At 54.3% G+C, this 26855-nt stretch overlaps 1 protein-coding gene across 3 annotated transcripts; it reads right to left on the reverse strand.

The window, feature by feature from the left end:
* Positions 1–439: 439 nt before the first annotated feature.
* LOC105497792 (brain protein I3) lies at positions 440–22485 on the reverse strand. 3 transcript variants are annotated; one of them, XM_011769166.2, is made up of 3 exons: positions 10343–10597; positions 9829–9931; positions 440–849 (listed from the first exon to the last, which is right to left on the reverse strand). In XM_011769166.2, exons 1-3 carry the CDS (start codon positions 10482–10484, stop codon positions 717–719), a joined length of 378 nt encoding a protein of 125 aa, XP_011767468.1. In that variant the 5' UTR covers positions 10485–10597; the 3' UTR covers positions 440–716. The 3 variants fall into 3 exon arrangements, with proteins under 3 accessions (XP_011767468.1, XP_024653732.2, XP_011767459.2); XM_024797964.2 differs by lacking the exons at positions 440–849; positions 10343–10597 and adding exons at positions 886–9456; positions 21899–22485; XM_011769157.3 differs by lacking the exon at positions 440–849 and adding an exon at positions 886–9456 and having other exon boundaries at positions 10343–10631.
* Positions 22486–26855: the final 4370 nt, after the last annotated feature.

The raw sequence follows: 26855 nt of genomic DNA on the forward strand, positions 1-26855 counted from the left end.
TGAGAATTCAGTCCATGCAAACCCCATGGCCATGTTCCCCACTTCAGACGTCAGAGGCAGGGCTCAGCCCCATCTGGTACCATGGGTGACACCTGGCCTTTGGCATTCCCCCTTGGGGATGGTTCTGGTTTTGTTACAGGGTTGAAGACTAGGACCTGGGGGGTCTCAGATGCAACCTGCAGGCCCCAGGTTCCACCTCCCAGACCAGAACGGGGGGATGACCTTGTCCTTGGCACCGAGGTGCCTGTTCTGTAAATGTCAAGGGATTATAATTTTAATAATAAAGAACTTGAAAACAAGCATATTTTCTTGAGCTGTAAGCGCCTGCTGACTACAAGGTGGTCAGGCCTGGCCTGGGGAGCGCCAAGGCAGCAATGCCGGCGTCGTTCCGGTCTCTCCTGGGTGTCTGAAAGCACCGAGTAAGCAGCACCAGGTCAACAATGGTATGAATCTCATTTATTGAAAACATTATTTCTCACCTTTCTCAAATTGAAGACTGCAGAAAATAAAAGCAGTGCTTTATTGAGTTGTCATGAGCCTCGGGCGGGAGCAGCAGCGCTGCCGCTCCACACTCCGGGAAACCGCAGCTGGCGTGTGCCACATCTGTCCCACCTCGCTTTACAAAACAGTTCTGAAGCTTAATCAAATAAAACTATTGTACACAACATTTACATTAGAAAAAGAGCTGGGGTAGGAGAGCCGGGCCTGCTGCTCCTTTAAGCGAAGGTGGCTCCGCAGTTGGGGCATCTTCGCTTCCTCAAGGCAAAACAGCAGATGAACCCAAAGGGGAACAGGATGATGGCCAGGAAGATGCCCAGGAAGGTGAAGCAGTCCTCCAGCACCCCGACCCTGCGGCAGACAGGCAGAGAGGGCGGCACCGTTAGGACCCGGGCAGCCAGAACCCTCACCCCTCCCACCCTTGCACTCAACCAAGCAGTGGCCATGACTGACATGAGGACCTCCGGTGAGGGACAGTGACAATCCGCCTGAGAAAACAGCCCCCCCACCGCCCAGCCACAGCCCACTGGCCCAGAGAGCCCCAAGAACCATCTGCATGTGCCAGTTCATAGAATGGCCAGAGCTGCTATTTAATCACTAACATTAAAAGAAAAGGGGAAGAATAAAACAGTTGAAAAGTCTTATCAGTTAACCTTGAAAGGCAAGGCTGGGTGCATGGTGGCTCCTGCCTGTAATCCCACCACTCTGGGAGGCAGAGGCGGGTGGATCACCTGAGTTCAGGAGTTCAAGACCAGCCTGGCCAACATGGTGAAACCCTGTCTCTACTAACAATACAAAAATTTGCCAGGCGTGGTGGCATGTGCCTGCAGTCCTGGCTACTTGGGAGGCTGAGACAAAGAGAATCACTTGAATCCAGGAGGCAGAGGTTGCAGTGAGCCGAGATAGAGCCACTATACTCCAGACTGGGTGACAGAGCGAGACTCCATCTCAAAAAGTAAAACCTTGAGAGGCAAGATCATTTTAGTGCCACAAGCCACACATATCTGCTCTTAGAAAAGGAGCAACCAGAGGCCGGGCACGGTGGCTCACACTTGTAATCCCACCACTTTGGGAGGCCAAGGCAGGTGGATCACGAGGTCAGGAGATCAAGACCATCCTGGCTAACACAGTGAAACACTGCCTCTACTAAAAATACAAAAATTAGGCCAGGCACGGTGGCTCAAGCCTGTAATCCCAGCACTTTGGGAGGCCAAGACGGGCGGATCACGAGGTCAGGAGATCGAGACCATCCTGGCTAACACCGTGAAACCCCGTCTCTACTAAAAAATACAAAAAACTAGCCGGGCGAGGTGGCGGGCGCCTGTAGTCTCAGCTACTGGGGAAGCTGAGGCAGGAGAATGGCGTAAACCCGGGAGGTGGAGCTTGCAGTGAGCTGAGATCCGGCCACTGCACTCCAGCCTGGGCAACAGAGCGAGTCCGTCTCAAAAAAAAAAAATTAGGCATTGGGGCAGGCGCCTGTAGTCCCAGCTACTCAGGAGGCTGAGGCAGGAGAACGACATGAATCCGGGAGGCAGAGCTTGCAGTGAGCTGAGATCGCGCCACCGCACTCCAGCCTGGGCGACAGAGCAAGACTCCATCTCAAAAAAAAAAAAAGAAAAGGAGCAACCAGCAAGCTTAGTGGTCCCGTCAGTGTTTGGGCTTTTGTTGGATTTCTGTTCCTTTGGTAGTGGGGGTGGGTTAATGGGAGACTGCAGTCGGCCATGTTCACACAATGTCTGAAGAAATAATGTCTTATTTCTCAAAATGTGATCTCAAAGTCTCCTCTTCAACAAAGTTCAATGTAACAGACTAAGACACCTAAAGGCCATCCCACAAATCCTGCACCAGTGAGCACAGGTTCAGTGACCTGCAATCATCGAACCCAAGTGTCAGTTTCAGAGGCCCTAAAAGTAGGAAGCCAGAAGCCGAGTGCTCAGCTCAGCTCCTTAGGCTATTTCTGGAAAGTTCTGGACACAGCTGAAATTAACCACACTAGCCAGCTCAGCACAAATGAGAAAAGTTTTGCTCCCACCAGACAGGCAGCCCCCTACAGGCTCCTTCTGGTCCTCCTGGGGGCCCAAACCCCTCCATCCAGCCAGTACTGAAGTAAGTGGAGAGAGAACACAACAGGGTGGGGGTGTCTGACAGGTGATGGGAGCTGGTGCTTAGTGGGGAAGGGGAGCCTACAAGAAGGTGGTGTGGTCGCCCGCCTGTAACAGGGAAGCGTGACTACCTGTGCCTTGCTAAGGGAAGAAAACTTGGCCACCTGGGGAACCCTACTCCCATCCCAGCACCCTGCATGTTTCCAAGCTGCTTTCTGGGAGTTTGGACTCATGAGGGCCACTGCCTCCACCACTGCTAGGCAAGGCAGGCTGGGGAGCCCAAACCCCACCCACAGAACCTATTCCCTACTTCTCCCGGGATTATGGAAAATAAACCAGAATATTCTGAAGTTGGGCTTTCCACTGCTGAAAGAAAAAGTTGCCGGGCACGGTGGTTCACGCCTGTCATCCCAACACTTTGGGAGGCCGAGGCAGGTAGATCACCTGAGGTCAGAAGTTCAAGACCAGCCTGGTCAACATGGTGAAACCACGTTTCTACTAAAAATACAAAAATTAGCCAGGCACAGTGGCAGGCACCTGTAATCCCAGCTACTCGGGAGGCTGAGACAGAACTGCTTGAACCCGGGAGGTGGAGGTTGCAGTGAGCCGAGATCGCACCACTGCACTCCAGCCTTTGCAACAAGAGCAAAACTGTCTCAAAAAAGAAAAACACTTCATGCCCACCTGCCTCCCTCCAGCCTCCTCAGGGAGGTCCCTTCAGCCATCTCCAATGGAGCTGGACATGGTGGCTCACGCCTGCAACTGCAGCACTTTGGGAGGCTGAGGCGGATCACTTAAAGCCAGCAGTTCACAACCAGCCTGGGCAACAAAGTAAAACCCCCCTGCAACACCTCTACAACAATTTAAAAGTAGCCAGACACGATGGTACACATTTGGAAAAGGGGGATCATTCAGCCGGTTTGGGGAAACTTTTCTCCTAGAGTCCCTGTGTTCATTCGTTCTCAAAAGGCTCTGAGCAGTCCTGCGGCCAGCCCTCTTGTACCCAGTGTTTCCCAGACTCACACAGCGCCACCTGTCTGTGTGGAGGGGCGGAGCTGGGCTGCAGAGCACACCGTGAAGCTCCAAGGCAAAGCCAAGCCAAAGACCGGAGCCTGTCAGCAAAGTTTCTACTTCTTGCGTGGACTTTTACAAAAGTGTCCCCTGTCTAAGCACCACAAGGTCGTCAGGCCACCACACTTGTTCAGCCTTGCCCAGGGCTGCCCCTGCCAGTCCAGACTGGGCAGGACACCTCCGCCCAGCCCTGCCGAGTGCAGCTTGCCCTGCCCGGCTCCAGGACCTTCTCCCCGGGGTGTCGGGTGGGCAGAAGCCCCAGCTGCCACAGCTCCCAAGACCACACAGTCGAGATGGGGGAGCCCCGGGAAGGCCGAGCACCAGCTGTGTCCCCACAGATGGCCATGACAGGCTCCAGGGGAGCTGGAGGGAGCGTCTGGGCTTCCTTTCCTGTTTCCTTCACGGCATCTACGGTCAAATCCCAGGAAACACACTGGCTGTATATTCTGGTTAGACAATGTCCCATGAAAAAGCAGACAGGGAGGGTGAACCAGCTGAGAATCCTTCCAGGGAAGAAGCCTGCCCCCTGGAGTGGTCCCCAGTGCCACCAGGCCCCCCTCAGCCGGCCCAATCAGTGACCATCTGAGCACCTCGCCTCAGGACCAAAGCTGCTGAGAGGCAGGGCTGCGGGCAGAGCCGACTGCCTGTTCAAAGGCCCAGAGGTGCCTGGGAGGAGGCTGGGCAAAGGGGTGTGGGTGGGGAGCCCGGCTGGAGCCCGCCCATGGGGCACAGCAGACACATCCAGGTGCAATGGTGCACTGGGCGGGGGTGGGGCTTCAGTGCTGCCTGGTGGCCCCGCCCACACCAGCTTCCCACCTGCAGCTGCTGCTCTCACCAAGTCCAAGGGCAGCAGCGCCCTCCTGCTTCCTAATTCTCCATCCAGACCCCAAAACCCACCTACTCCGTCAGAGCTGAGAAGTGCAGGAAGGCTGCTCACTCACGTTGGATTCCCACTGCCACGGGCCAGGGCGCTGGCCCACCTGAGCGCCAGGATTTCCAGCAGCGCCAGCCCAGCCCACCCAGGCCCCGGCGCCTCGCTTCTCAGCACCTCGATTCCCAGCCCCGGGGCTGCAAGCAGCGCCATGGGCCAAACCAAACGCACTGACCCCACAGCCTCCCAGGCACAGGGAAACACCCTCCTCCTTCCAACCCACGGAGCTTCCGTCCAGACCCATCCTGTCCTCAGCCAGAGCACAGGGCTGGCCCGTTTGTGCCACCCTGGGCTGAGCCCCTCAGTCTGGGGACCCACTCTGGCACCTCCTAGGGCAGCCTCCCCATCCCTGGTCCATTCAATCCCACCCGCCTGCCCGCCTCCACGCCACTTAAAGACAGGGCAGGAGGGCCAAGGCCCCTGGGTCTCTGGGGAGAGCGAGCCTGTTTCCCTGCAGTACCGCCCAGGAACTGGACAGATCCAGCCGCCCCAGGAGGCTCAGGCCTCCGCCAGCAACAGGAGGCTGTGATCCAGACCCGAGAACCCTGAACAGGCTTCGAAGGCTCGAGGGCTGGCCAGGAGAATTCGGCCCTCACCTCTGGCTCTGGGGTCAGCTGGAGGGTGGGCAGCATACCCTACCCCCCAGGATTCCACAGCCGCACCCACAACTTCAAACACCAAGAGGCACTGAAGGCAGAACTCGCTGTCACTTGACAGCAAACTCACCTGGCAGCAACATGTGACCTAAACTGGTGTGTGGCTATTTATAGTCGTAATTTATCCTAGTTTATCTGAATATTCATGTCTTGCTGCAGAAATATTAAAGTTTTAACTGCAGTACTGCCCTAGACCTCAAAAGGCGTGTTGGCATCATGTGCTTTTTAAAACCCCAAATCTTCTGAACTGAGAAACACGATCCAACTTCTAGGCCAAGACTCCCCAAGCTGCAGGGCCAGCACTGGAGGGGAGAAGGGGAACCCCCGCACCGGAACAGCTGCCGTCCCTGCCAGCCTGTCCGTCCCCACGGCCTCCAGTTCTCCCTTCTAAACCCAGAAAAGCCCACCTGGGTTGGTGGGGTGGGTTTCAACCTTCTCAACCGCTCGGGTCCTGACCGGCTCCCTCTAGCGGCTCCTCCCCCACTCTTGCGCAATAGGCCACGCGGCCAGGGAGGGATCATGGCCACTGGCGAAATTAGGGAACTGACTAATTCCAAGAGCACTCCCTTAAGGCGACTCCAGCCCTGCAGTGAAAGTGGCCAGTCATGCCACTGTCATCCACCCGGAGCTGGGCCCTGGGACAGTGGAGGCCACAGGGCTCCCGCCTCACCAGGGACAGAAGGGGCTGGCAGCAGGGCTCTGAGCTGCCCAGGGAAAGGGCCATCCTCACCCTTCCTGTATCCCCACAGGCACTTTACAGGAGCCTGAAGCCCAGGGTGTGTCCAGGGCCTCCCAGCAGGGAAGGGCGTGGCTGGGATGTGAACCCAGATGGGCTCACAGGAGGCTAAAAACCGGGGTGTGTCCAAGGCCTCCCAGCAGGGAAGGGCGTGGCTGGGATCTGAACCCGGATGGGCTCCCCAGTCACAAGCACCCATCCTGCAGGCCCGTTCTCCCTCCAAGGCAGCCCCCAAAGGCAGGCAGTGTCACAGGGGGCTGCCCCAGGGCACCCAGCTGCCCTCTGTGCATACACAGTGGCCTCGAGGCACCATCCACGCCCAGGAACAACCCCAGACCACCGCACCTCGCTGGAAGGCCAAGCTCGCCAGGAAAAGGGGAGACACAGGGCTTCCTCAGAGGGCTGCGGGCCTGAAGCCATGCTCAGCGCAGGGCGAGGTGGCCCCAAAGCAGCTCCAGCCAGCTTCTGGCTGTCCCAGGGTATCCACTCCCCCTACAGGGGTGGGGGAGCTGCCTCGCTTAGGGACAGTTCACCAGGACCTCCCAGGGCCATTCCCAGCAAACCCAATGGCCAGGGCCAGTCCCAGCCTCTCCTGTGGAAGAAAGGCCTGAGACTCTGCCTGCCACCACACCCACCCCAGCGGTGCCACTTGGCCCGCAGCTGGGGACAAAGCCCAAGGTTAGAAACTCAGGAGGCCACTGAGGCAGCACTCGGACCCTGAGGTCCACAACCCTGCCCAGCAAGCAGCCTAGGCCCAAGCTCCAGCCCATCCGCTGCCCCCACACCTCAGGCCAAGACTGTCAGGACAGGGACAGCCCATAGGCCACGCATATGGGCAGGGCCGTCCCAGCTAACTCAGCTACTTCCTCAACCAGGGGAGCGCTGGCTTCCAGGTCACAGGCGGTAGGAGGGACCAGCCCCTCCACCACCACCATCTGGAAGCCCAAGGATGTCACAGGCTCCTTCCCCTCCAGCCCTTCCCAGGCTCCACAGTCACCCCCCGTGCCCTCCACAGCCCACCTCTGCCCCTCAAGGGCCGTGACAACCTCCATGCTGGCTACTGAGCCGCACCCTGGACCTCTGAGCAACATCCGCCCTCCACAGCTGTTCCTTTCACCGTCCCTAGAAAAGGTGAAATCCTTTTCAGGACTTCCTCTCTGGTCACCCCCAAAACTAAGTACCCAATGACAGCCCAGCCATACTCATGGGGGACTGGTGCGGGCCAGGCCCTGTGTTGCCAGGGCCTTCCCCACTCCTGCGTTCCTGGTTTTCAGGGCACAGGCTCTGCTCCAGCCCAGGAGAGCCTCCCAGTGCAGCCACCTCATCCTGCACCTAGGTATAACCACACCCCAGCAGAGAAAGACTGGCCTCCCTGGGCAGAGAGGCCCAGGCCTTGGGCAGGGCAGGGCAGGGCAGGGCAGGGCAGGGCAGGCGTGAAGCAGGAGGGCAGGAGGAACAGGGGCATATCCACCGCTGGGCTGCGGAAATGCTTCCTCATAAACGGCTAAAAAGGGCAGACAGAGTCAGGAAGCTTCAGCAAAGGCCTGGCCAGGGCAGCAGTGCCACAAGGGACATAGGCTTCTCTGGCCAAGCCTCACTCAGAAGGACTAACAGACGTGTGACTTGGACAAATTCCTGCCATGCCACCAGGCAGGGAGGGGGACAGAGCCCGGTGGGCTGGACCTGGGGCAGGAGGAAGTGTGGTCACGTGAGCGGTATCCTGTCTCCTGGCCCCAAGACGGCAGGCGGCAGCCAGACAACCAGACATGTATGTCTCCACTCTCCTCGTAGAAAGGAGTGGCTCAGGGACCACACACCCCCTCCCGACACCAGCAGCAGAGCACCCAGCCCCCTGCTCGCCCTCTGGCTGCTGCAGGGCACAGGGGCCCATCCCATGCCCAATGCTGCTGCAGGGGCCAAGCCTCGGGGAGCGGTGGCCACTCTCCAGCATCCAGGGCACCACAGGCAGAGTGCAGGGACTTGTGTGCTGGGAGGGCCTGGCTGCAACCCAAGGGGTCGCCAGAGGATCAAAGAGTGCTCTGGTCCCAACTTAAAGGACTAAGGACCCCCTAACCTTGTCCAGAGAGGACCCAGCCTCCACCCTGCCTGGTGCAGCTGCCCAAGGGCAGAGAGCACAGTGATCAAGTAACTGAGGACCCCACTCCTGTAGCCTCTGGGGGCCAAGCCCAAGATCCTCCACAGCAGAGCAGAGCACAGCCTGACCCCACTCCAGGTTCTGCATAGCTAGGGGGCACCGCCGGGTCAGCAGAAGCCACGGGCCTCCACAGGGACACAGCTCCCACCTAGGGAAGGGGAAGTGGCAGGGCCAGCACCCCCATACCGACAGCAACTGCGCCGCCACCTGGGCGCCCCCCCAGCCCTGGGATATCTGGGCCATCCCTCGCTGCCGCTGGTCTCCCACATCTCCAAGTTCAGGGGCTTGGGCAGAGAAGAGCTAAGAGCTTCAGAGACACCTCACCAGGCACCCCCATGTCCCAGACGGGGAAACAGGCCCCCCTGTTCCTTGCAGGACCAGGACTGGAATCCAGCTCCTCCGGCAGGCTGGACACTGGGATGGCAAGGCATGGACAATGACACGCAGGCAGACCCTCTGCTCCTCCATGTTCTGAGTCCCCTCCATGTGCCTTCACACCCACACAGCTCTGCCAGCCCCCTCAACCCGGTGCAGCTCCCAGAGAAAACTATGTCCCGGAGGCAGCCAGCGCCCCGCCCTGCCCTCCCCTCCACCTTCACTCCAAAGGCCAATGTTTCTGCTGGGTGGTGACCAACTGTGTCAAACTGACATCCCAGTTAGGGTTTGTCACGGGGTCCCTATGCAGGCAAGCGGCCACAACCTGCCCCTGAGGTCCCAGCCTCTTGTCCCCACCTCTGGGATGCCCTCCCTCTTCCCAGGAAGTTGCCTGCTAAGGCTCTGAAATCATTCACTTCCCCATGACTCTGCTCTAGGCCTTACACACACACTTTTGAAATCAAGTATAAGTCCAAACCAGGGTTTCTTAATTCCATCTCAGCGGCTTCAACTTCCTCCTCCCAGATACAGCTGAAAACCCTGTCCCCGCCAACTCTGCCCCTACTTTCTAGGCAATCTGAACACCCCCAGCTGCCAAGGATTTATATTTAATTAATCCTTATTTAAATTTGAATCCTCAAAACCTCCACAAAACAATCCTCTAGCTGCACCTCAGGGTCCTATGAAAACCAGAAAGCCTGTGCAGGTCCAATGCGAGGATATCAAAAAAATCACTCCTGCCTCAAAGAACCACCGGGCTTCCATCCTGGTCCAGGTCGTGAAAGGGCGTTTCAAGCCAGCTTTGGCTAAAGCAGCTCTTACAGCCGTCGCTTCTCCCACTGAGGTCTCTCCTGCTGGTGCACTTACTTCCAAATGCCCCTTCCGGGAAAACGAAACCTTCCACCACCTTCGATGATCGACTGCAGAGTAAACTTGTGGAAATTGAAGAAAAATGCAGACACCTGATTCCTTGCAAGTCCCAGAACAAAGACGAAAAGACCACGAGTCCCGTTGTTACCTTTTCTACATCCCAATCACTTGGGGTGCAATACCCCAAAATCTAGGAAAAGGAATCCACCCTTTTGCCCCCACAAAATGTGTTCAGAGCCAATGGTGAGTGGACCCACGCTCTCCCACACCGCATACGGGCAGCCCGTCTGTTCCTCCCATAAAGGGCTCTCATCAAGATCCAAGTCAAGCCGGACCCACTCCCACAAGCAGAGCTGACTTTGTGAAGTCCTGGGGGGTAGGGCGGGGGTCCTGAGCGTTTCCAGGGCCAGTCCCCAGGCTGCAGACCCACTCACCTGCAGACAGGACAGCCTCCCACGACCACGATAGAGTTGGCAGGGTACCGGGTGACGGTCCGGCTGTGGATGTTGTAGACCCTGGGATGGTGGGTGGGTATCCCTGTGGGGGGGAAGACAAGTCATTAGGGCGCAGGGAGGAGAAATCGGACCGCGATGGGGACTACTCATCCCGTACCCCCACCTCCACCCCGCTAAAAAAGCCCCCGGTCTTTTCCACCCTCGGGACGGCCACCGCGGGCCTGATTCGGCGCTAATCTGCCAACAGCGAGCGCCTCGTGACACAAAGTTCATCTGGGGCAGGAATCCGGCCCCGCCGGGTACGACGGCCCCGAGGACGAGAGCCCCGGGGAGGAGGCTGGCCCTCGGCGACGCGGGGTCCCGAAGCCGGCCCGGGGACCTCCAGCTCCAGGAAGGACCCCCGGGCGGGCCCCGCCGGCCTCCGGACCCGCGTCCCCCGCACGGGCTTGCCCCCTCGGAAGCCGCTGGCGGGGAAAGTTGGTTCCGGGCCCACCTGTGACGAGGTAGGGGTAGGGCGGCGGCGGGGGCGCGGCGGGGATGGCGCCGTAGCCGTGCGGGCCGCACGCGTAGTCGCCCTGGCCGGCCTCCAGGTTGTAGGCGGGCGGCCGCTCCTGCAGCAGGGGCTTATGGTCCATGGCGGCCCGGCCGCGCCCGCCGCTCCGGCCCGGCTCGGCTCGGTCGGCCCCGGCGGGGGACGCGGCGGCGGCGGCGGGGACGCGGCAGTCCGGGTGGCTCGGGTCCCTCTGAGGCAGACGCGGGGCGGGGCGGGGCGGGGCGGGCGCGCGCCGCGGGCTTCCCCCGCCCTCTCCGACTCAGTCACAAGACCGGGGTCACGTGGGCGACGGGAGGCGGGGCGCGAGGGCGGGGCTGGCGGGGCGTCTTAAAGGGGCCGCGCCCTCCCGAAGCCGCCCTGCCAGCTGCGCCCTGCGCTCCGCCCCGCCCCCCCGCCGCGGGTCTCAGCTCTCCCGTGGAGGGGAGATTTCCCCTCCCCCACCACGACCCAGAGAAGCCCCATAGGGTCGTGACCTTTAGGGCCCGCGGATGCACCCCCACCTCCAGCTACGCCCCCATCTCCCAAGCCGGCCGAGGTCCCCTCACTCGTGGAGGAGGGGGAGGGCGGGGCCTGAGAAGGGGCGGGGCCGGGTGGGTCTCAGGCCGCCCCAACCCCAGCCCTCTGCCCCCGCGATCGCCAGCGCTCCCAGCAATGCAAAGGGTACACCCGGGCGTGCACCCCAGCTGCGGCCTGTGCGGTGCTCAGCTGCGGCGCATTCCCTCCCTTTGCCTTTTTTTGGACAATTAGGTGTTACAGGGGTAGTGGCCAGTGCTTACAAATAACTCCCCCATTTGGGGACAAAACCATAAATACTGGGCACCTGCCGCGTCTCCTCAGTTTCCCTAATCTTCAGGCAGCCCTGCCAGGTGTTCTGCTTACCCTCTGGAGGACAACACGGGACCGGGATCAGAAGGGGGAGGGGTTTGGCCGTGGCAGGTGCGGGTCAGAGCCCGTATCTAAACCTGGGTGTTTTCTGGCCTCGGGGACCGCGTCAGGCGCCCTCGCTGAAACATTTCCTCATACAGGGTTTCACGGGTTTGCCAGAACAACTTTAAAACGAACGATTGGAACGTTTAGGATTCCTTGCGTCCTTAGCGCCTCTGCACCTTTTCAGGGGCACCTGTAGCTGTTACTGTATTCTGTCTCCAGTTTTCTCACCTGCATTTTGATCTCACCTGCACTGTAGCTCTGGGACGACTACAGCTCTTCTCGAACCACGCCTCTTTAATTTTTAAAAAATTTTTTGTAGGGAGGGCCGGGGGTGGGGGCTCTCTTGCTCTGTCACCAGGCTGCGTGAAGTGACACAATCATTGCTCAATGCAGCCTTGACCTCCTGGGCTCAAGTCATCATCCCACCTCAGCCTCCTCAGTAGCTGGGACCACAGGCACACGCCACCATGCCCAGCTAAGTTTTAAAAATTTTTATATAGGATCTTGCTATGTTGCCCAGGCCAGTCTCAAACTCCTGACCTCAAGCAATCCTTTTGCCTTGGCCCCCCAAAGTGCTGGGATTACAGGTGTGAGCCCCTGCACCTGGCCTTTTTATTTTTTAATAAGGAATCATCATATATATATATATATATATATATATATTTTTTTTTTTTTTTTTTTTTTTTTTTTTAAACAGAGTCTCACTCTATGGCCCAGGCTGGAGTGCAGTGATGCAACCCTAGCTCACTACAGCGTCGACATCCTGGGCTCAAGTGATCCTCCCACCTCAGCCTCCTAAGTAGCTGGGGACTACAGGTGCACGCCACGGTGCTCGGCTAATTTTTTTATATTTTGTAGAGATGGGGTGTTGCTATGTTTCCCAGGCTGGTCTCAAACTCCTGGGTTCAAGTGATCCTCCCGCCTCAACCTCCCAAGGTGCTGGGATTATAGGCATGAGCCACCATGCCCACCTGACCATCATATTTCTTTATCACAAGTCCAGCTCTTCGAAGCCCATTCCCATTTTGTACATCCTGTCCTAGTCATCATCCCCACAATCCTTGAAAGAGGAACTGAGAGGTGGTCCAGGTACACTAGAAGACTGAGGAGTGGCCCCTGGCACTAACGAACAGCCAGATCAAGAGCGGAGACTGGGCTGGGCGTGGTGGCTGACGCCTGTAATCTCAGCACTTTGGGAGGCTGAGGTGGATGGATCACTTGAGGTCAGGAGTTCGAGACCAGCTGGCCAACATGGTGAAACCCTGTCTCTACTAAAAATACAAAAGTTGGCTGGGCATGGTGGGCGGGGGGGTGGTACCTGTAATCCCTCGGGAAGCTGAGGCATAAGGATCACTTGAACCTGGGAGACGGAAGTTACAGTGAGCCGAGATCGTGCCATTGCACTCCAGCCTGGGCGACAGTGAGGCTCCATCTCAAAAATAAAAAAAAAAGAGTGGAGACTGGCCAGGAGTGGCCAAGGGCTTTGGAGCCAGTAGAGGCCCTGGTAGGCAGTGAGGAGGCCATTGTTCTTGGGGGCAGCTGTCCGGGCACCATAGGGTGACAGCCCCTGGCCAGAGAATACTGAGGTGCAACCTCGTGCCTCATCAACCATGAAGAGATGTGGCTCAGGTCAACCATCCTAACACCTGGTCAACAAGGACCACCTGGATTCTCCTCCCAGCCTTGCAAACTGCTGAAGAGTAGCAGCTGCAGGCCTGGTGATCTCCTTTCCTATCAGATCAACAAAAGCTGGCACATTTTCCTTCAATTTCATGGCTAATTGTCCCTTCACTTCTCTGCATTTCCTGATAAACCCCACAAAAATCCACAGCCGCTGGTCCCCTTCTCTTCCAGTAATTGTTTTTGCCCCAGCAATGCCCCTGGTTTGGAGTCTGTGAACGCCGGGGTGTCGTTTTGGGATGTCCCAGCATGGCTTTGACCAGTGCTGCCCTCAGACACAAAGCAGTTCCTGCCCCTTCAAACGTGCAGCATGCAGAAGATGGAACTGCTATCCCAGGCTCTGTGTGCAGTGCAAGCCCTGGGGGGCCAAAGAGGACGATGACAGGGACACAAGTAGCAGTCAGATAGGGAGGCAGACAGTAACTGTGGTGAAGGGAGCTTTGTATGGCGAGAGGGGTGGAGGTGCCACACACTGGCTGGTGATGAGCCTGAGTGCCTGGAGAGTTCCAGGACCACAGCCTGGCTGGGAAGGCCAGTGGTGAATCAGCCCCAGGGACCAGTGGCAGAGCATTCCAGGCAGAGTGAACTGTGATCCCAGAGAGTACATAGTGGCCCATTATATGCCAGGGCTTGTCACTGGGTGTGGCCAGAGCCCTGGAAGAGTCTCTAGAAGGTAGAGGTGGGGCTGGCATTGGCATTGGGATAGCATCCTGTAAGAGCTTATTGGGTAACTGCGTAGAGTTTGAACAGGGGAGTGTGAGCATCAGATTTCAGTATTAGAAAAATGTCTTTGAAGGGAGGGGCACAGTAGCTCATATCTGTCATCCCAGCACTTTTGGAGGCCAAGGTGGGAGGATCGCTAGAGGCCAGGAGTCTGAGACCAGCCTGAGCATCATAGCGAGACCCCCGCCCCCCCGCCCATCTCTACGGACAATTTAAAAATTAACTGGATGTGGTGGTGCATGCCTCCAGTCCCAGCTACCCAAGAGGCTGAAGTGGGAGGATCACTTGAGCCCAGGAGTTTGAGGCTGCAGTGAGTCATGATCACACCACTGCCGACAGAATAAAGTGAGGCCACCAATCATCTTGGCTGCTATGTGATGACAAATTCGCATGTGCCAGGCTCTGTACACAGCTCTTTATATGGCTGGCATCTCTGCTCATCTGCAGGACCATCCTATGAAAGTGGCCATTCCTTTCCCCCAGGTGCTTGATGAGGAAACTGAGAACTGGACACAGTGGCTCATGCCTGTAATCCCAGCACTTTGGGAGGCCGAGGCGGGCAGATCACTTGAGGCCAGGAGTTCAAGACCAGCCTGGCCAACATGGCGAAACCCCATCTCTACTAAAAATACAAAAATCAGCCAGTGTGGTGGCTCACACCTGTAATCCCAGCTACTCAGGAGGCTGAGGCACGAGATCGCTTGAACCTGGGAGACAGAGGTTGCAGTGAACCGAGATCACGCCACTGCACTCCTGCCTGGGTGACAGCAAGACCCTATCTCAAAAACAAAAAACGGGTGGCTCACGCCTGTATTCTCAGCACTTTGGGAGGCTGAGGTGGGCTGATCACCTGAGGTCAGGAGTTTGAGACCAGCCTGACCAACATGGAGAAATCCCATCTCTACTAAAAATACAAAATTAGCTGGGTGTGGTGGTGCATGCCTATAATGCCAGCTACTCAGGAGGCTGAGGCAGGAGAATTGCTTGAACCTGGGAGGCGGAGGTTGTGGTGAGCCGAAATCGTGCCACTGCACTCCAGCCTGGGCAACAAGAGCAAAACTGTGTCTCAGGAAAAAAAAAGAAAAAAAAAAAAGGGCCAGGTGTGGTGGCTCACACCTATAATCACAGCACTTTGGGAGGTTGAGTGGGGCGGATCACTTAAGTCAGGAGTTTGAGACCAGCCCAGCCAACATGGTGAAACCCGGTCTATACTGAAAATACAAAATCAGCCAGGTGCGGTGGCTCACACCTGTAATCCCAGCACTTTGGGAGGCCAAGGCGGGTGGATCACAAGATCAAGAGATCGAGACCATCCTGGCCAATATGGTGAAACCCCGTCTCTACTAAAAATACAAAAATTATGGTGGTACACGCCTGTAGTCCCAGTTACTTGGGAGGCTGAGGCACGAGAATCGCTTAAACCCAGGAGACGGAGGTTGCAGTGAGCCAAGATTGTGCCATTGCACTCCAGCCTGGTGACAGAGCGAAACCCTGTCTCAAAAAGGAAACTGATGCACAGAGAGCTTCCATACGTTTCCAAGGCCTCCCAACCAGTAGAAGTGGGTCTTCAAACAACAGATGTACCACACTTAATCCTAGGATCACCCCACACTGCCTCTATGCCAAGCACACAAGAGAAGCATGCCACCTTTTGCTGGGTGTTTTGTTTTGTTTTGTTTGAGGCAGAGTTTTGCTCTTGTTGCCCAGGCTGGAGTGCAGTTGCACGATCTCGGCTCACCGCAACCTCTGCCTCCCAAGTTCACGCGATTCTCCTGCCTCAGCCTCCCGAGTAGCTGGGATTACAGGGATGTGGCACCACGCCCAGCTAATTTTTTTGTATTTTTAGTAGAGATGGGGTTTCTCCATGTTGGTCAGGCTGGTCTTGAACTCCCAACCTCAGGTGATCCGCCTGCCTCAGCCTCCCAAAGTGCTGGGATTACAGGCGTGAGCCACCGCACCTGGCCTCTTGCTGGTTTTCACAGAAATGCATTCCTATCGAAGACTTGGAATACATAAATATGCATATGTTTCGGATCGCCGAAATTCTGCTCTGTACCACTTCTGGATTTCTTTGTTTTTTTTAGAGACAGGGTCTTGCTCTGTTCACCTGGCTGGAGTGCAGTGGTGCAGTCATAGCTCACTGCAGCCTCAACCTCCCAGACTTAGCGACCTCCCACCTCAGCCTCTCTGAGCAGCTGGGGCTACAGGTGCCATCACCACACCTCGCTTCTTTTTTAATTTTTTTGAGATGGGGTCTCCCTCTGTTGCCCAAGCTGGTCTTGAATTCCTAGCCTCAAGCGATCCTCCTATCTTGGCCTCCCAAAGTGCTGGGATTATAGGAGTGAGTCATTGAGTCTGGTCTTTCATCCACTTTTGTATCATGCAGACAATTATTTTATTTTTTTGAGACAGAGTCTCACTCTGTCACCTAGGCCAGAATGCAGTAGCACAATCTTGGCTCACTGCAATCTCCACCTCCCAGGTTCAAGTAATTCTCCTGCTGCCTCAGCCTCCCCAATAGCTGGAATTACAGGCGTGCGCCACCACACCCAGCTAATTCTTTTATTTTTAGTAGAAGTGGGGGGGTTTCACCATGTTGGCCAGACTGGTCTCGAACTCTTGGCCTCGGCCTTCCCAAAGTGCTGGGATTACAGGTGTGACCCACTGCACCCGGCCTCATGCAGACGTTTAATAAAATTATTTTTAGTACTGCCATTCCCATACAAATGAATGCATGTGATTTTTGTTGCTCTGTGTGAATGTTTTCACTGGGGGTACTCAGCAAGGAGACCTGGCCAGACAGTGGAGGTGCTGGCCCCTGCCTGGGGGATGAGGGAGATGTCTTGTTCTGGAAACCTTGACAGTCACCACGGACTCCCCTCCAGTGTGCCAGAGGAAACCTAAACCAGGATCATGCCCTTTCTTGAATGCTCCTGAGAAAGGCTGATAACCCACCACGTGAGCTTCTGGGCACACAAGCAACAAGTATCTCACATGGTCAGGACTGGGGTAAAAAAAAAAAAAAAAAAAAAAAAAAGGAAGCAAATATAATTTCAAAATCCAAGGCTGTAACCAATGACAAGCGCCTGGCTCAGGGAAGGCCCTTGCCAAATATTTGCTGAATATTTGCTAAATGTTTATCTTAGATAAACACTTTAAGTTCCGAGTTTTATGGTTAGCCTGAGGTAAGCCTTACGGTTCTACTAGGCAAATATTTCTAAATATTTTATAACTTAAGTGCATAAGTTTCTACATGACACAGGCAAAATTTTCTCTTGCTGAGTGACAAGATAAATTCTATCACAAGTCGTGTGTGTATATACATATATATATTTCCTCTACGTATATATTTGCATATTTAAATCTATATTACACTCCTCATTCTCTAATGGGGTGGTCCTCACTACATAAATCTGCCTGGTACAACACACTTAACTCACACAATGAAACACAGAAAGCATTTCTTTTGTAATCCACATTTTCAAGCACTTGCCACAAGAACAAAGAACAAATTCTGGGCCAGATATGGTGGCTCATGCCTGTAATCCCGATACTTTTGGGAGGCCAAGGTGGGAGTATCACTTGAGGTCAGGAGTTCGAGACCAGCCTGGCCAATATGGTGAAACCTTGTCTCTATTAAAAATACAAAAATTAGGGCTGGGAATTAGGGCTGGGCACAGTGGCTCACGCCTGTAATCCCAGCACTTTGCGAGGCCAAGGCAGGCGGATCACGAGGTCAGGAGTTCGAGACCAGCCTGGCCAGCATGGTGAAACCCCATCTCTACTAAAAATACAAAAAAAATTAGCTGGGCATGGTGGCACATGCTTGTAGTCCCAGCTACCCAGGAGGCTGAGGCAGGAGAACTGTTTGAACCTGGCAGGCAGAGGTTGCAGTGAGCCGAGATTGCGCCATGGCACTCCAGCCTGGGGGACAGAACGAGACTCCGTCTCAAAAAAAAAAAAAGAAAAAATACAAAATTAGTTGGGCGTGGTGGCGCATGCCTGTAATCCCAGCTTCTTGGGAGGCTGAGGCAGGAGAATGGCTTGATCCTGGGAGATAGAGGTTGAAAAAAAAAAAAAAAATTAACGAAAGCACAAATTTGGAATCGCAATTTTCTGGCTAAGTTTCCAAGCTGCTGTACTCAAAACCCCTGAGAAGCAGCTGCAGGATTAACAGATGCACCGATACCTCCAGGCTAAAATGTAGATGTCAACACATTTCTGGCAACACATGCAGAATTCAGTGGACACCTTTTATCTCTGCTAATATTCACAGTAACTCAACAGGGTGCTTTTCCAAGACTTCTTGATCGGTGGCGGGGGGAGTCCTATAAAACATCAGCCAAATTTGGATGTCGAGGGCAGTGAGTTGTGATTGAAAGAATAAGTAGTTCTTAGGCCGGACGCGGTGGCTCACGCCTGTAATCCCAGCATTCTGGGAGGCCAAGGCGGGTGAATCACGAGGTCGGGAGATCGAGACCATCCTGGCCAACACAGTGAAACCACGTCTCTACTAAAAAACAAATACAAAAAATTAGCCGGGCGTGGTGGCGGGCGCCTGTAGTCCCAGCTACTCAGGAAGCTGAGGCAGAATGGCGTGAACCCGGGAGGTGGAGCTTGCAGTGAGCCAAGATCGCGCCACTGCACTCCAGCCTGGGCGACAGAGCGAGACTCCGTCTCAAAAAAAATAAATAAAAAATAAAATAATAGTAATAATAAGTAGTTCTCATTCAGACTGTTCTATGTCCTCCCTGCGGGACGGGCACAAGTCAGTTAACCTCAGGGAGCCAGGCTTGCTTAAACCAGAGACCTCAAGCATCATTTCAGAATTATAGTCATGTCTGTTCTTTGGGGGCATTTTTATCTCATCACCTTCTAGAATGACAGAGTCATCATTTCTAAATGGAACTTCAAGGCCAGGTACAGTGGCTCATGCCTATAATCCCAGCACTCTGGGAGGCCAAGGAGGGAGGAAGGCTTGAGCCCAGGAGTTCAAGACCAGCCTAGGCAACAAGATCGCTACAAAAAATAAAAAGCAGTCTAGGCATGGTGGCTCACCCCTGTAATCCCAGCACTTTGGGAGGCCGAAGCAGGTTAGGAGTTCAAGACCAGCCTGGCCAACATGGTAAAACCCCATCTCTACTAAAAATACAAAAATTAGCCAGGCGTGGTGGTGAACACCTGTAATCCCAGTTACTTGGGAGGCTGAAAAAGGAGAATTGCGTGAACCCATGGGGCAGAGGCTGCGGTGAGCCAAGATCACGCCACTGCACTCCAGCCTGGGTGACAGAGCAAGACTGTGTCTCAAAAGTAAAAAATAAAAATAAAAACTTAGCCAGGCATGGTGGCATGCACCTGTAGTCCCAGCTACTCAGGAAGCTGAGGCAGGAGGATCACCTGAGCCCAGGAGCTGGAGGCTACAGTGAGCTATGATCGCACCAGCGCGCTCCAGCCTGGGCGACAGAGCAATTCCCTGTTTCTTTTTCTTTTTTTTTTTTTTTTGAGACGGAGTCTCACTCTGTCGCCCAGGCTGGAGTGCAGTGGCCGGATCTCAGCTCCCTGCAAGCTCCGCCTCCCGGGTTTACACCATTCTCCTGCCTCAGCCTCCTGAGTAGCTGGGACTACAGGCGCCCACCACCTCGCCCGGCTAGTTTTTTGTATTTTTTAGTAGAGACGGGGTTTCATCGTGTTAGCCAGGATGGTCTCGATCTCCTGACCTCGTGATCTGCCCGTCTCGGCCTCCCAAAGTGCTGGGATTACAGGCTTGAGCCACCGCGCCCGGCCTCCCTGTTTCTAAATACATACATACATACATACATACATACATACAGAAATAAATGGAACTTCAGGGAAGAAAGCAGCAGCATCTACCACTCCTCTCTTTTGTGTTGTGATTCATACTTCCACATTCTGTCATCATGATTAGCCCCAGAGCCATGATGGACAGATATTATCATCTCCAATTTACAGATGAGGAAAGAGCCTGGCTGTCCATTGAGCAGGTCCCCTGAGCCCCTTGTGGGCCAGGACAGTGTCTTATCTCTGTATCCACAATGCCTCAGACATAGTAGGAGCTCAATAAATGTTTAATTGAACTCAAGGTCATGTGCCCACAATCATTTGACTGCTAAGCAGGGATTCAAACCTAGGTTCTCCCACCTCCAGACTCAAGCTCTGGTTCATAGACCATAAAGGGCATCCCCTCGTCAGGCTAGAAGTATGCCTGGATCATTACATAAGGCATTCCTCATTTTAAAAAAATCAAGAGCAGCCAGGCGTGGTGGCTCACACCTGTAATCCCAGCACTTTGGGAAGCTGAGGCAGGAGGATTACTTGAGCCCAGGAGTTTGAGACCAGCCTGGGCAACATAGCAAGATCCCATCTCTATTTTTCTTTTTTTTTTTTTTGGAGATGGAGTCTCACTCTGTCGCCCAGGCTGGAGTGCAATGTTGCTATCTCAGCTCACTGCACCTTGAACTCTGCCTCCTGGATTCAAGCAGTTCTGCCTCAGCCTCCTAAGTAGCTGGGATTACAGGCACCCACCACCATGCCTGGCTAACTTTTGTATTTTTAGTAGAGACAGGGTTTCACCATGTTGGCCAGGGTGGTCTTGAACTCCTGACCTCAGGTGATCCACCTGCATTGGCCTCCTAAAGTGCTGGGATTACAGGCGTGAACCACTGCGCACGGCCCTCACCTCTATTTTTAAAAAGAAAAAAGAAAAATAAATTGAGGCCAGGCATGGTGGCTCACACTTGTAATGCCAGCACTTTGGGAGGCCAAGGTGGGCAGATCATGAGGTCAGGAGTTTGAGACCAGCCTGGCCAACACAGTGAAACCCCGTCTCTACTAAAAATACAAAAATTAGCCAGGCACGGTGGCAGGCGCCTGTAATCCCAGCTACTCCGGAGGCTGAGGCAGGAGAATCACTTGAACCCGGGAGGTGCAGTGAGCTGAGAGCACGCCACTGCACTCCAGCCTGGGTGACAGAGCCAGACTCCATCCCGACAAAAAAAAATTTAATCAAATAAAATAAACCGAGAGTGCCTAGATGGCGGGGAAGATGCTGGTAGAGATGACTGATGCTCTTTGGGATCTCACGCGATAGTTTTAGGGACTACGAGTGTCATTCAGGGAAAATGAGGCATCTCTGTGACTTTTCTATTCTCTATCAGATGACAATGAAAGTTATCCAGATTGTTGGCCGGGCACGGTGGCTCATGCCTGTAATTCCATCACTTTGGGAGGCCAAGGCGGGTGGATCACCTGAGGTCAGGAGTTCGAGACCAGCCTGGCCAACATGGTGAAACCCCATCTATACGAAAAATACAAAAATTAGCCGGGCGTGGTGGTGCACACCTGTAATCCCAGCTACTTGTTAGACTGAGGCAAAAGAATCGCTTGAACCCGGGAGGTGGAGCTTGCAGTGAGCCGAGATTACGCCACTGCACTCCAGCCTTGGGAAACAGAGCGAGACTCTGTCTCCAAAAAAAAAATAAAAAAAGAAAAGAAAAAAAGAAATCTGTACTTGTACCCTCTAAATATATAAACATTAGGTTATAAAATTGAAATAATCTATGATGGTAGAGAGAATTGAAGTGGAGCTTGAGGCAAACTTGTCCCCAGTCACCACAGCTCTGAGTTTGGTGATGGGAGGCTCATCTTTGCTTGGGATGAAGCAGAAAAATGACCACTCCCAGGATGAGATGGAGAGGTCACTTCCTTTGGTCAGTAAGGGAGTGGCTTTCGGGACGCACCCCCAAACGATGATGTTTAGGGGACCCTCTCAGGGCCTACAAGGATCTGGGTCTCCTCCTCTCCGTCATTATTCTATTTTGCCAGCAGTGCCTAGAACTCCGTTCTGCTTCAAGCCACAGAGTGGAGGAGAAGACACCGAGGCTTGGAGATGCTGTTTCATGGAGTCCTGGCTTTGCGGAAAAGTGGGCTTGGGGGGCAGCAGTGGGGAGGGGTTCTCCAAAGAAGAGAGGCTGCTGTGGTGAAGGGACAGAGGGAAGGAGCCCCCAGGGCCTCCCGATGCCACTGCGGTAGGAGGGTCCCCTCTCCTCTCCCCCATCTCTTCTCCTCCCCAGCAGGTCCCCCGCATCCTCTCTCTGGCGCAGCCCACCCTCCGCTGCCTCCCTGGTCTCTTTCGGGGGCTCCTACCTTCAGCTTGCACTGTGGAGGACATGGCTGTTCTTGGGGACACGCCCAGGAATGATGCGGGGGTGCCTCAGTACGGGGTGGGAAAAGCCCCCTTAAACTCCAGAAGCCAAGCAGTCACCGGGGGGGCAGCGACCGACATGAAGGAGGGACCAGACAGACGGCCATGGGGCACAAGCCATCGGGGGCGTTGGGAGGCCCAGGAGGAACTGGGCAGCGCCGGGTCTCGCCAGGGACAGAATGCGGCCTCACAATCCTGCCCCACCGCCAAGATTCTCAGGTTCTGAGCCTGGAGTCCGGCTGCTAGCCAGTGACTCATGGCGCCCACAGCCAGGTGCCACCCCTCGGAGCTGGGATGCTTTGGGGAGAAGCCGGATTAATACCAATGCCAAGGGAATCCTTGATTAAAACCCTGACTTATGAGAAGTGGCAATGGAGAACCAGCCACATGAATACAAAATGTGACAAGACAATGCCCAAGTTGTCAAGTGACAGATGCCCAAGCCAGCAGCCCAGTTTCAGGCTTTCCCTGAGGCCCTAGAAAGTGTCTTTAGGGGCCAGGCGCAGTGGCTCACGCCTGTAATCCCAGCATTTTGGGAGGCCGAGGTGGGCAGATCACCTGAGGTCAGGAGTTCGAGACCAGCCTGGCCAACATGGTGAAACCGTCTCTACTTAAAATACAAAAAATTAGGCCGGGCGCGGTGGCTCAAGCCTGTAATCCCAGCACTTTGGGAGGCCCAGACAGGCGGATCACGAGGTCAAAAGATCGAGACCATCCTGGCTAACACGGTGAAACCCCGTCTCTACTAAAAAATACAAAAACTAGCCGGGCGAGGTGGCGGGCGCCTGTAGTCCCAGCTACTCGGGAGACTGAGGGAGGAGAATGGCGTAAACCCGGGAGGCGGAGCTTGCAGTGAGCTGAGATCCGGCCACTGCACTCCAGCCTGGGCGACAGAGCGAGACTCCATCTCAAAAAAAAAATAAAAATAAAAATAAAAAATTAGCTGGGTGTGGTGGTACGCACCTGTAATCCCAGCTACTCGGGAGGCTGAGGCAGAAGAATCGCTTGAACCTGGGAGGCAGAGGTTGCAGTGAGTCAAGATCTCACTGGGGGACAAGAGCGAGACTTTGTCTCAAAAAAAAAAAAAAGTGTCTTTAGGGTCAGTTGAGGTGAGAAGACAGCTGATCCGTGAGTAGGCAGGAGTGGCCCCTCAGTTCCATGAACCAAGCCCCCCTCAGAAACCCCCACCTCAGGCTGGGCTCATGCCTGTAATGCTCATGTCTGGTGGCTCATGCTTATAATCTCAGCACTTTGGGAGGCTGAGACGGGAGGATGGCTTGAACCCAGGAGTTTGAGACCAGCCTGGGCAACACAGTGAGATCCCATCTCTACAAAAAATAAATTTTTTTTTTAAAAAAAAGATCATTCATTCATTCTAGTGGATCATTTTCCTTACTTTCCTGGGACAATTCCTTTTTGCATTTATAATGTAGCATTAGAAAGAGGGATATGGGGCCGGGTGCGGTGGCTCACGCCTGTAATCCCAGCACTTTGGGAGGCCGAGGCGGGCGGATCACGAGGTCAGGAGATCGAGACCATCCTGGCTAAGACGGTGAAACCCCGTCCTACTAAAAGTACAAAAAAAATTAGCCGGGCGTGGTGGCAGGCGCCTGTAGTCCCAGCTATTTGGAAGCCTGAGGCAGAAGAATGGCAGAGGATGCAATGAGCCAAGATCGCGCCACTGCACTCCAGCCTGGGCAACGGGCGAGACTCCATCTCCAAAAAAAAAAAAGAAAGAAAGGGATATGGGCTGGGCGCGGTGGTTCATGTCTGTAACCAGAGCACTTTGGGAGCCAAGGCGGATGGATCACTTGAGGTCAGGAGTTTGAGACCAGCCTGGCCACACAAACATGGTGAAATCCTGTGTCTACTAAAAATACAAAAACTAACCAGTTGTGGTGGTGTGCACCTGTAGTCCCAACTACTCAGGAGGCTAGGGTGAGAGGATCGCTTGAGGCTACAAGGTCAAGACATGGCCTTCCAACGTGCTGGGATTACAGGAGTGAGCCACCATGCCTGGCCCCTTTAGTTTTCAAGAAACCCTTTTCCATGGAAACACAATCCTCCTGTATTCCTGTATCCAGGAACTATGACTTGTAGTCTGTCGTGTGTGTGTGTGTGTGTGTGTGTGTGTGTGTGTGTCTCTGTGTCTGTGTCTGTACAGCCTTATTGAGGTGTAATAATGATGTCTTGCTTTTTTTTTTTTTTTTTTAAGAGACAGAGTCTTGCTGTGTTGCCCAGGCTGGTCTCAAACTCCTGAGCTCAAGTGATCTCCTGCCTCAGCCTGCCAAAGTGGTGGGATTACAGGCATGAGCCACTGCTCCCAGCCCTTGTGTCTTGCTTTTAAAGCCTACACAGGCTTCTTATACATCACATGACCTAGACTAGTCCCGGCCCCTGTCACCCGCAAGTCTCTGTGCACCCCTCCCACTATCAGAGTAATGTTCCTTCAGTGACTATGCTCAGCTGAGCCACCAGCTCTCCCTGCTTACAAAACCTTCAGTGGCTCTCTGCAGCCCACGGTGTGAGATCCTGGCCCTTCAGCATGCCATTCGGGACCACCCTGCCCTGCACCCGGTGACCCTGAGTGCCTGAGAGAAGCACCTTCCACGCGAGCTGCTTTTTTTTTTTTTTTTTTTTTTTAATAAGGAGTTTCACTCTTGCTGCCCAGGCAGGAGTGCAGTGACACGATCTCGGCTCACCGCAACCTCCGCCTCCCGGGTTCAAGCAATTCTCCTGCCTCGGCCTCCCGAGTAGGTGGGATTACAGGTGTGTGCCATCATGTCTGGCTAATTTTTCTATTTTTAGTAGAGAAGGGGTTTCACCATGTTGGCCAGGCTAGTCTCGAACTCCTCACCTTAAGTGATCTGCCTGCCTCAGCCTCCCAAAGTGCTGGGATTACAGGCATGAGCCACCGTGCCCGGCCTATGTTTTTCTTTTTTTTTTTGAGACAGAGTCTCACTCTGTCGCCCAGGGTGGAGTGCAGTGGCACGATATTGGCTCACTGCAAGCTCTGCCTCCCAGGTTCACGCCATTCTCCTGCCTCAGCCTCCCAAATAGCTGGGACTACAGGCGCCCGCCACCACACCTGGCTAATTTTTTGCATTTTTAGTAGAGACGGGGTTTCACCGTGTTAGTCAGGATGGTCTTGATCTCCTGACCTCATGATCCGCCCGTCTCGGCCTCCCAAAGTGCTGGGATTACAGGCGTGAGCCACCGCGCCCGGCCGTTTTTCTTAATTTGACTTCCTGTAGATCAATAGGCATATTTTATCTTTGGCCGCCTGTGCAAGCCTTTCCATACCTCAATCAAATTCTCCTTCTCATTTCTCTGAATCACTTCCACCATCTGCCCCCATCCCTGACCTTTCACGGGCACTTACTGGACACTTACAATACCTAAAGATCTATGCCTGGCAGTGAAGGAGCTGGTCAAACCACGCATTAAGAAATCCACATTCCTGGTCAGAGAGAGCCTCGAGGCGGGAGGCCTTTAGGGACACGACACCGTTTAGCCACCAGGGGGCATGGATATGGCCCCTGGTGACTTGTTTAAAGAAAGACAGAAGGGACAGGAGGAATTCATGTCATCCCAGGCATCTGTCCCAGCCCTGCCGCTGAGCTGATGAGCTGATGAGCTCGAACAGACAATGACTGGGTTTTTGACAGTTCAGTATGTGAAAGAATTCAAATTTACTGCTGTTGGAATTTTAAATTATTCTGACCCTTGAGAGGAATGTGACTAGGTGGCTTGACTCATATTGCATGCAGCTCTTTTTTTTTTTTGAGATGGAGTCTTGCTCTGTTGCCCAGACTGGACTGCAGTGGTGTGATCTCGGCTTACTCCAACCTCCGCCTCTCAGGTTCAAGCAATTCTCCTGCCTCAGTCTCCCGAGTAGCTGAGATTACAGGCGTCCACCACCATGCCCAGGTAGTTTTTGTATTTTTAGTAGAGATGGGGTTTCACCATGTTGACCAGGCTGGTCTGAACTCCCAACCTTGTGATCCACCTACCTCGGCCTCCCAAAGTGTTGGGATTACAGGCATGAGCCACTGCGCCTGGCAACTTCTGCCTTTTTTTTTCTGTAAAAAAGTAGGAAGACTAGGCCGGGAGTGGTGGCTCATGCCTATAAACCCACTGCTTTGAGAGGCTGAGGCAGGAGAATGGCTAGAGCCCAGGAGTTCCAGACCAGCTAGGGCAACATAGTGAGACCCTGTCCCTATAACACTGTTTTTAATAAATAATTAGGAAGACTAAATGGAGCCAGAGATAAGACTCTCACAGATTACGATCCCTACAGAGTAATAAATTATCTTCCTTGAAACTACATCAATAAAATCGCTGTAATGTATACACTGGTCTCATACAGAAAATGTAATCTTGGCTGGGCGTGGTGGCTCATGGTTGTAATCTCAGCACTTTGGGAGGCCAGAGCAAGCAGATTGCTTCAGTTCAGGAGTTCAAGACCAGCCCGGGGAACATGGTAAAACCCCATCTTTACTAAAAATACAGAAAAAATAGCTGGGTGTGGTGGTGCACACCTGTAGTCCCAGCTACTTGGGAGGCTGAAGTAGGAGAAACACTTGAACTTGAGAGGCGGAGGTTGCAGTGAGCTGAGATAGCGCCACTGCACTCCAGCCTGGGTGACAGAGTGAGACTCTGTCTCAAAAGAAAAAAAAGGCAGACACAGTGGCTCACGCCTGTGATTCCAACACTTTGGGAGGCCAAGGTGGGCAGAGCAACTGAGGTCAGGAGTTCAAGACTAGCCTGGCCAACACGGTGAAACCCCATCTCTACTAAAAAAATACAAAAATCACCCAGGCATGGTGGCATGTGCTGTAATCCCAGGTACACAGGAAGCTGAGGCAGAAGCATCACTTGAACTCAAGAGGCGGAGGT

This window comes from Macaca nemestrina, chromosome 4, assembly GCF_043159975.1.
Source record: "Macaca nemestrina isolate mMacNem1 chromosome 4, mMacNem.hap1, whole genome shotgun sequence".
NCBI classification, from domain to species: Eukaryota; Metazoa; Chordata; class Mammalia; order Primates; family Cercopithecidae; genus Macaca; species Macaca nemestrina.

What these genes read in the sequence shown, in the direction of transcription:
- LOC105497792 (XM_011769157.3), bottom strand. Translation starts at nt 10,484, where the DNA reads ATGGACCATAAGCCCCTGCTGCAGGAGCGGCCGCCCGCCTACAACCTG. An exon ending in CTACCCCTACCTCGTCACAG is followed by an intron (nt 9,932 to 10,342) that starts GTGGGCCCGGAA and finishes TCCCCCCCACAG; the next exon opens with GGATACCCACCCACCATCCC. An exon ending in GGAGGCTGTCCTGTCTGCAG is followed by an intron (nt 9,457 to 9,828) that starts GTGAGTGGGTCT and finishes AATTTCCACAAG; the next exon opens with TTTACTCTGCAGTCGATCAT.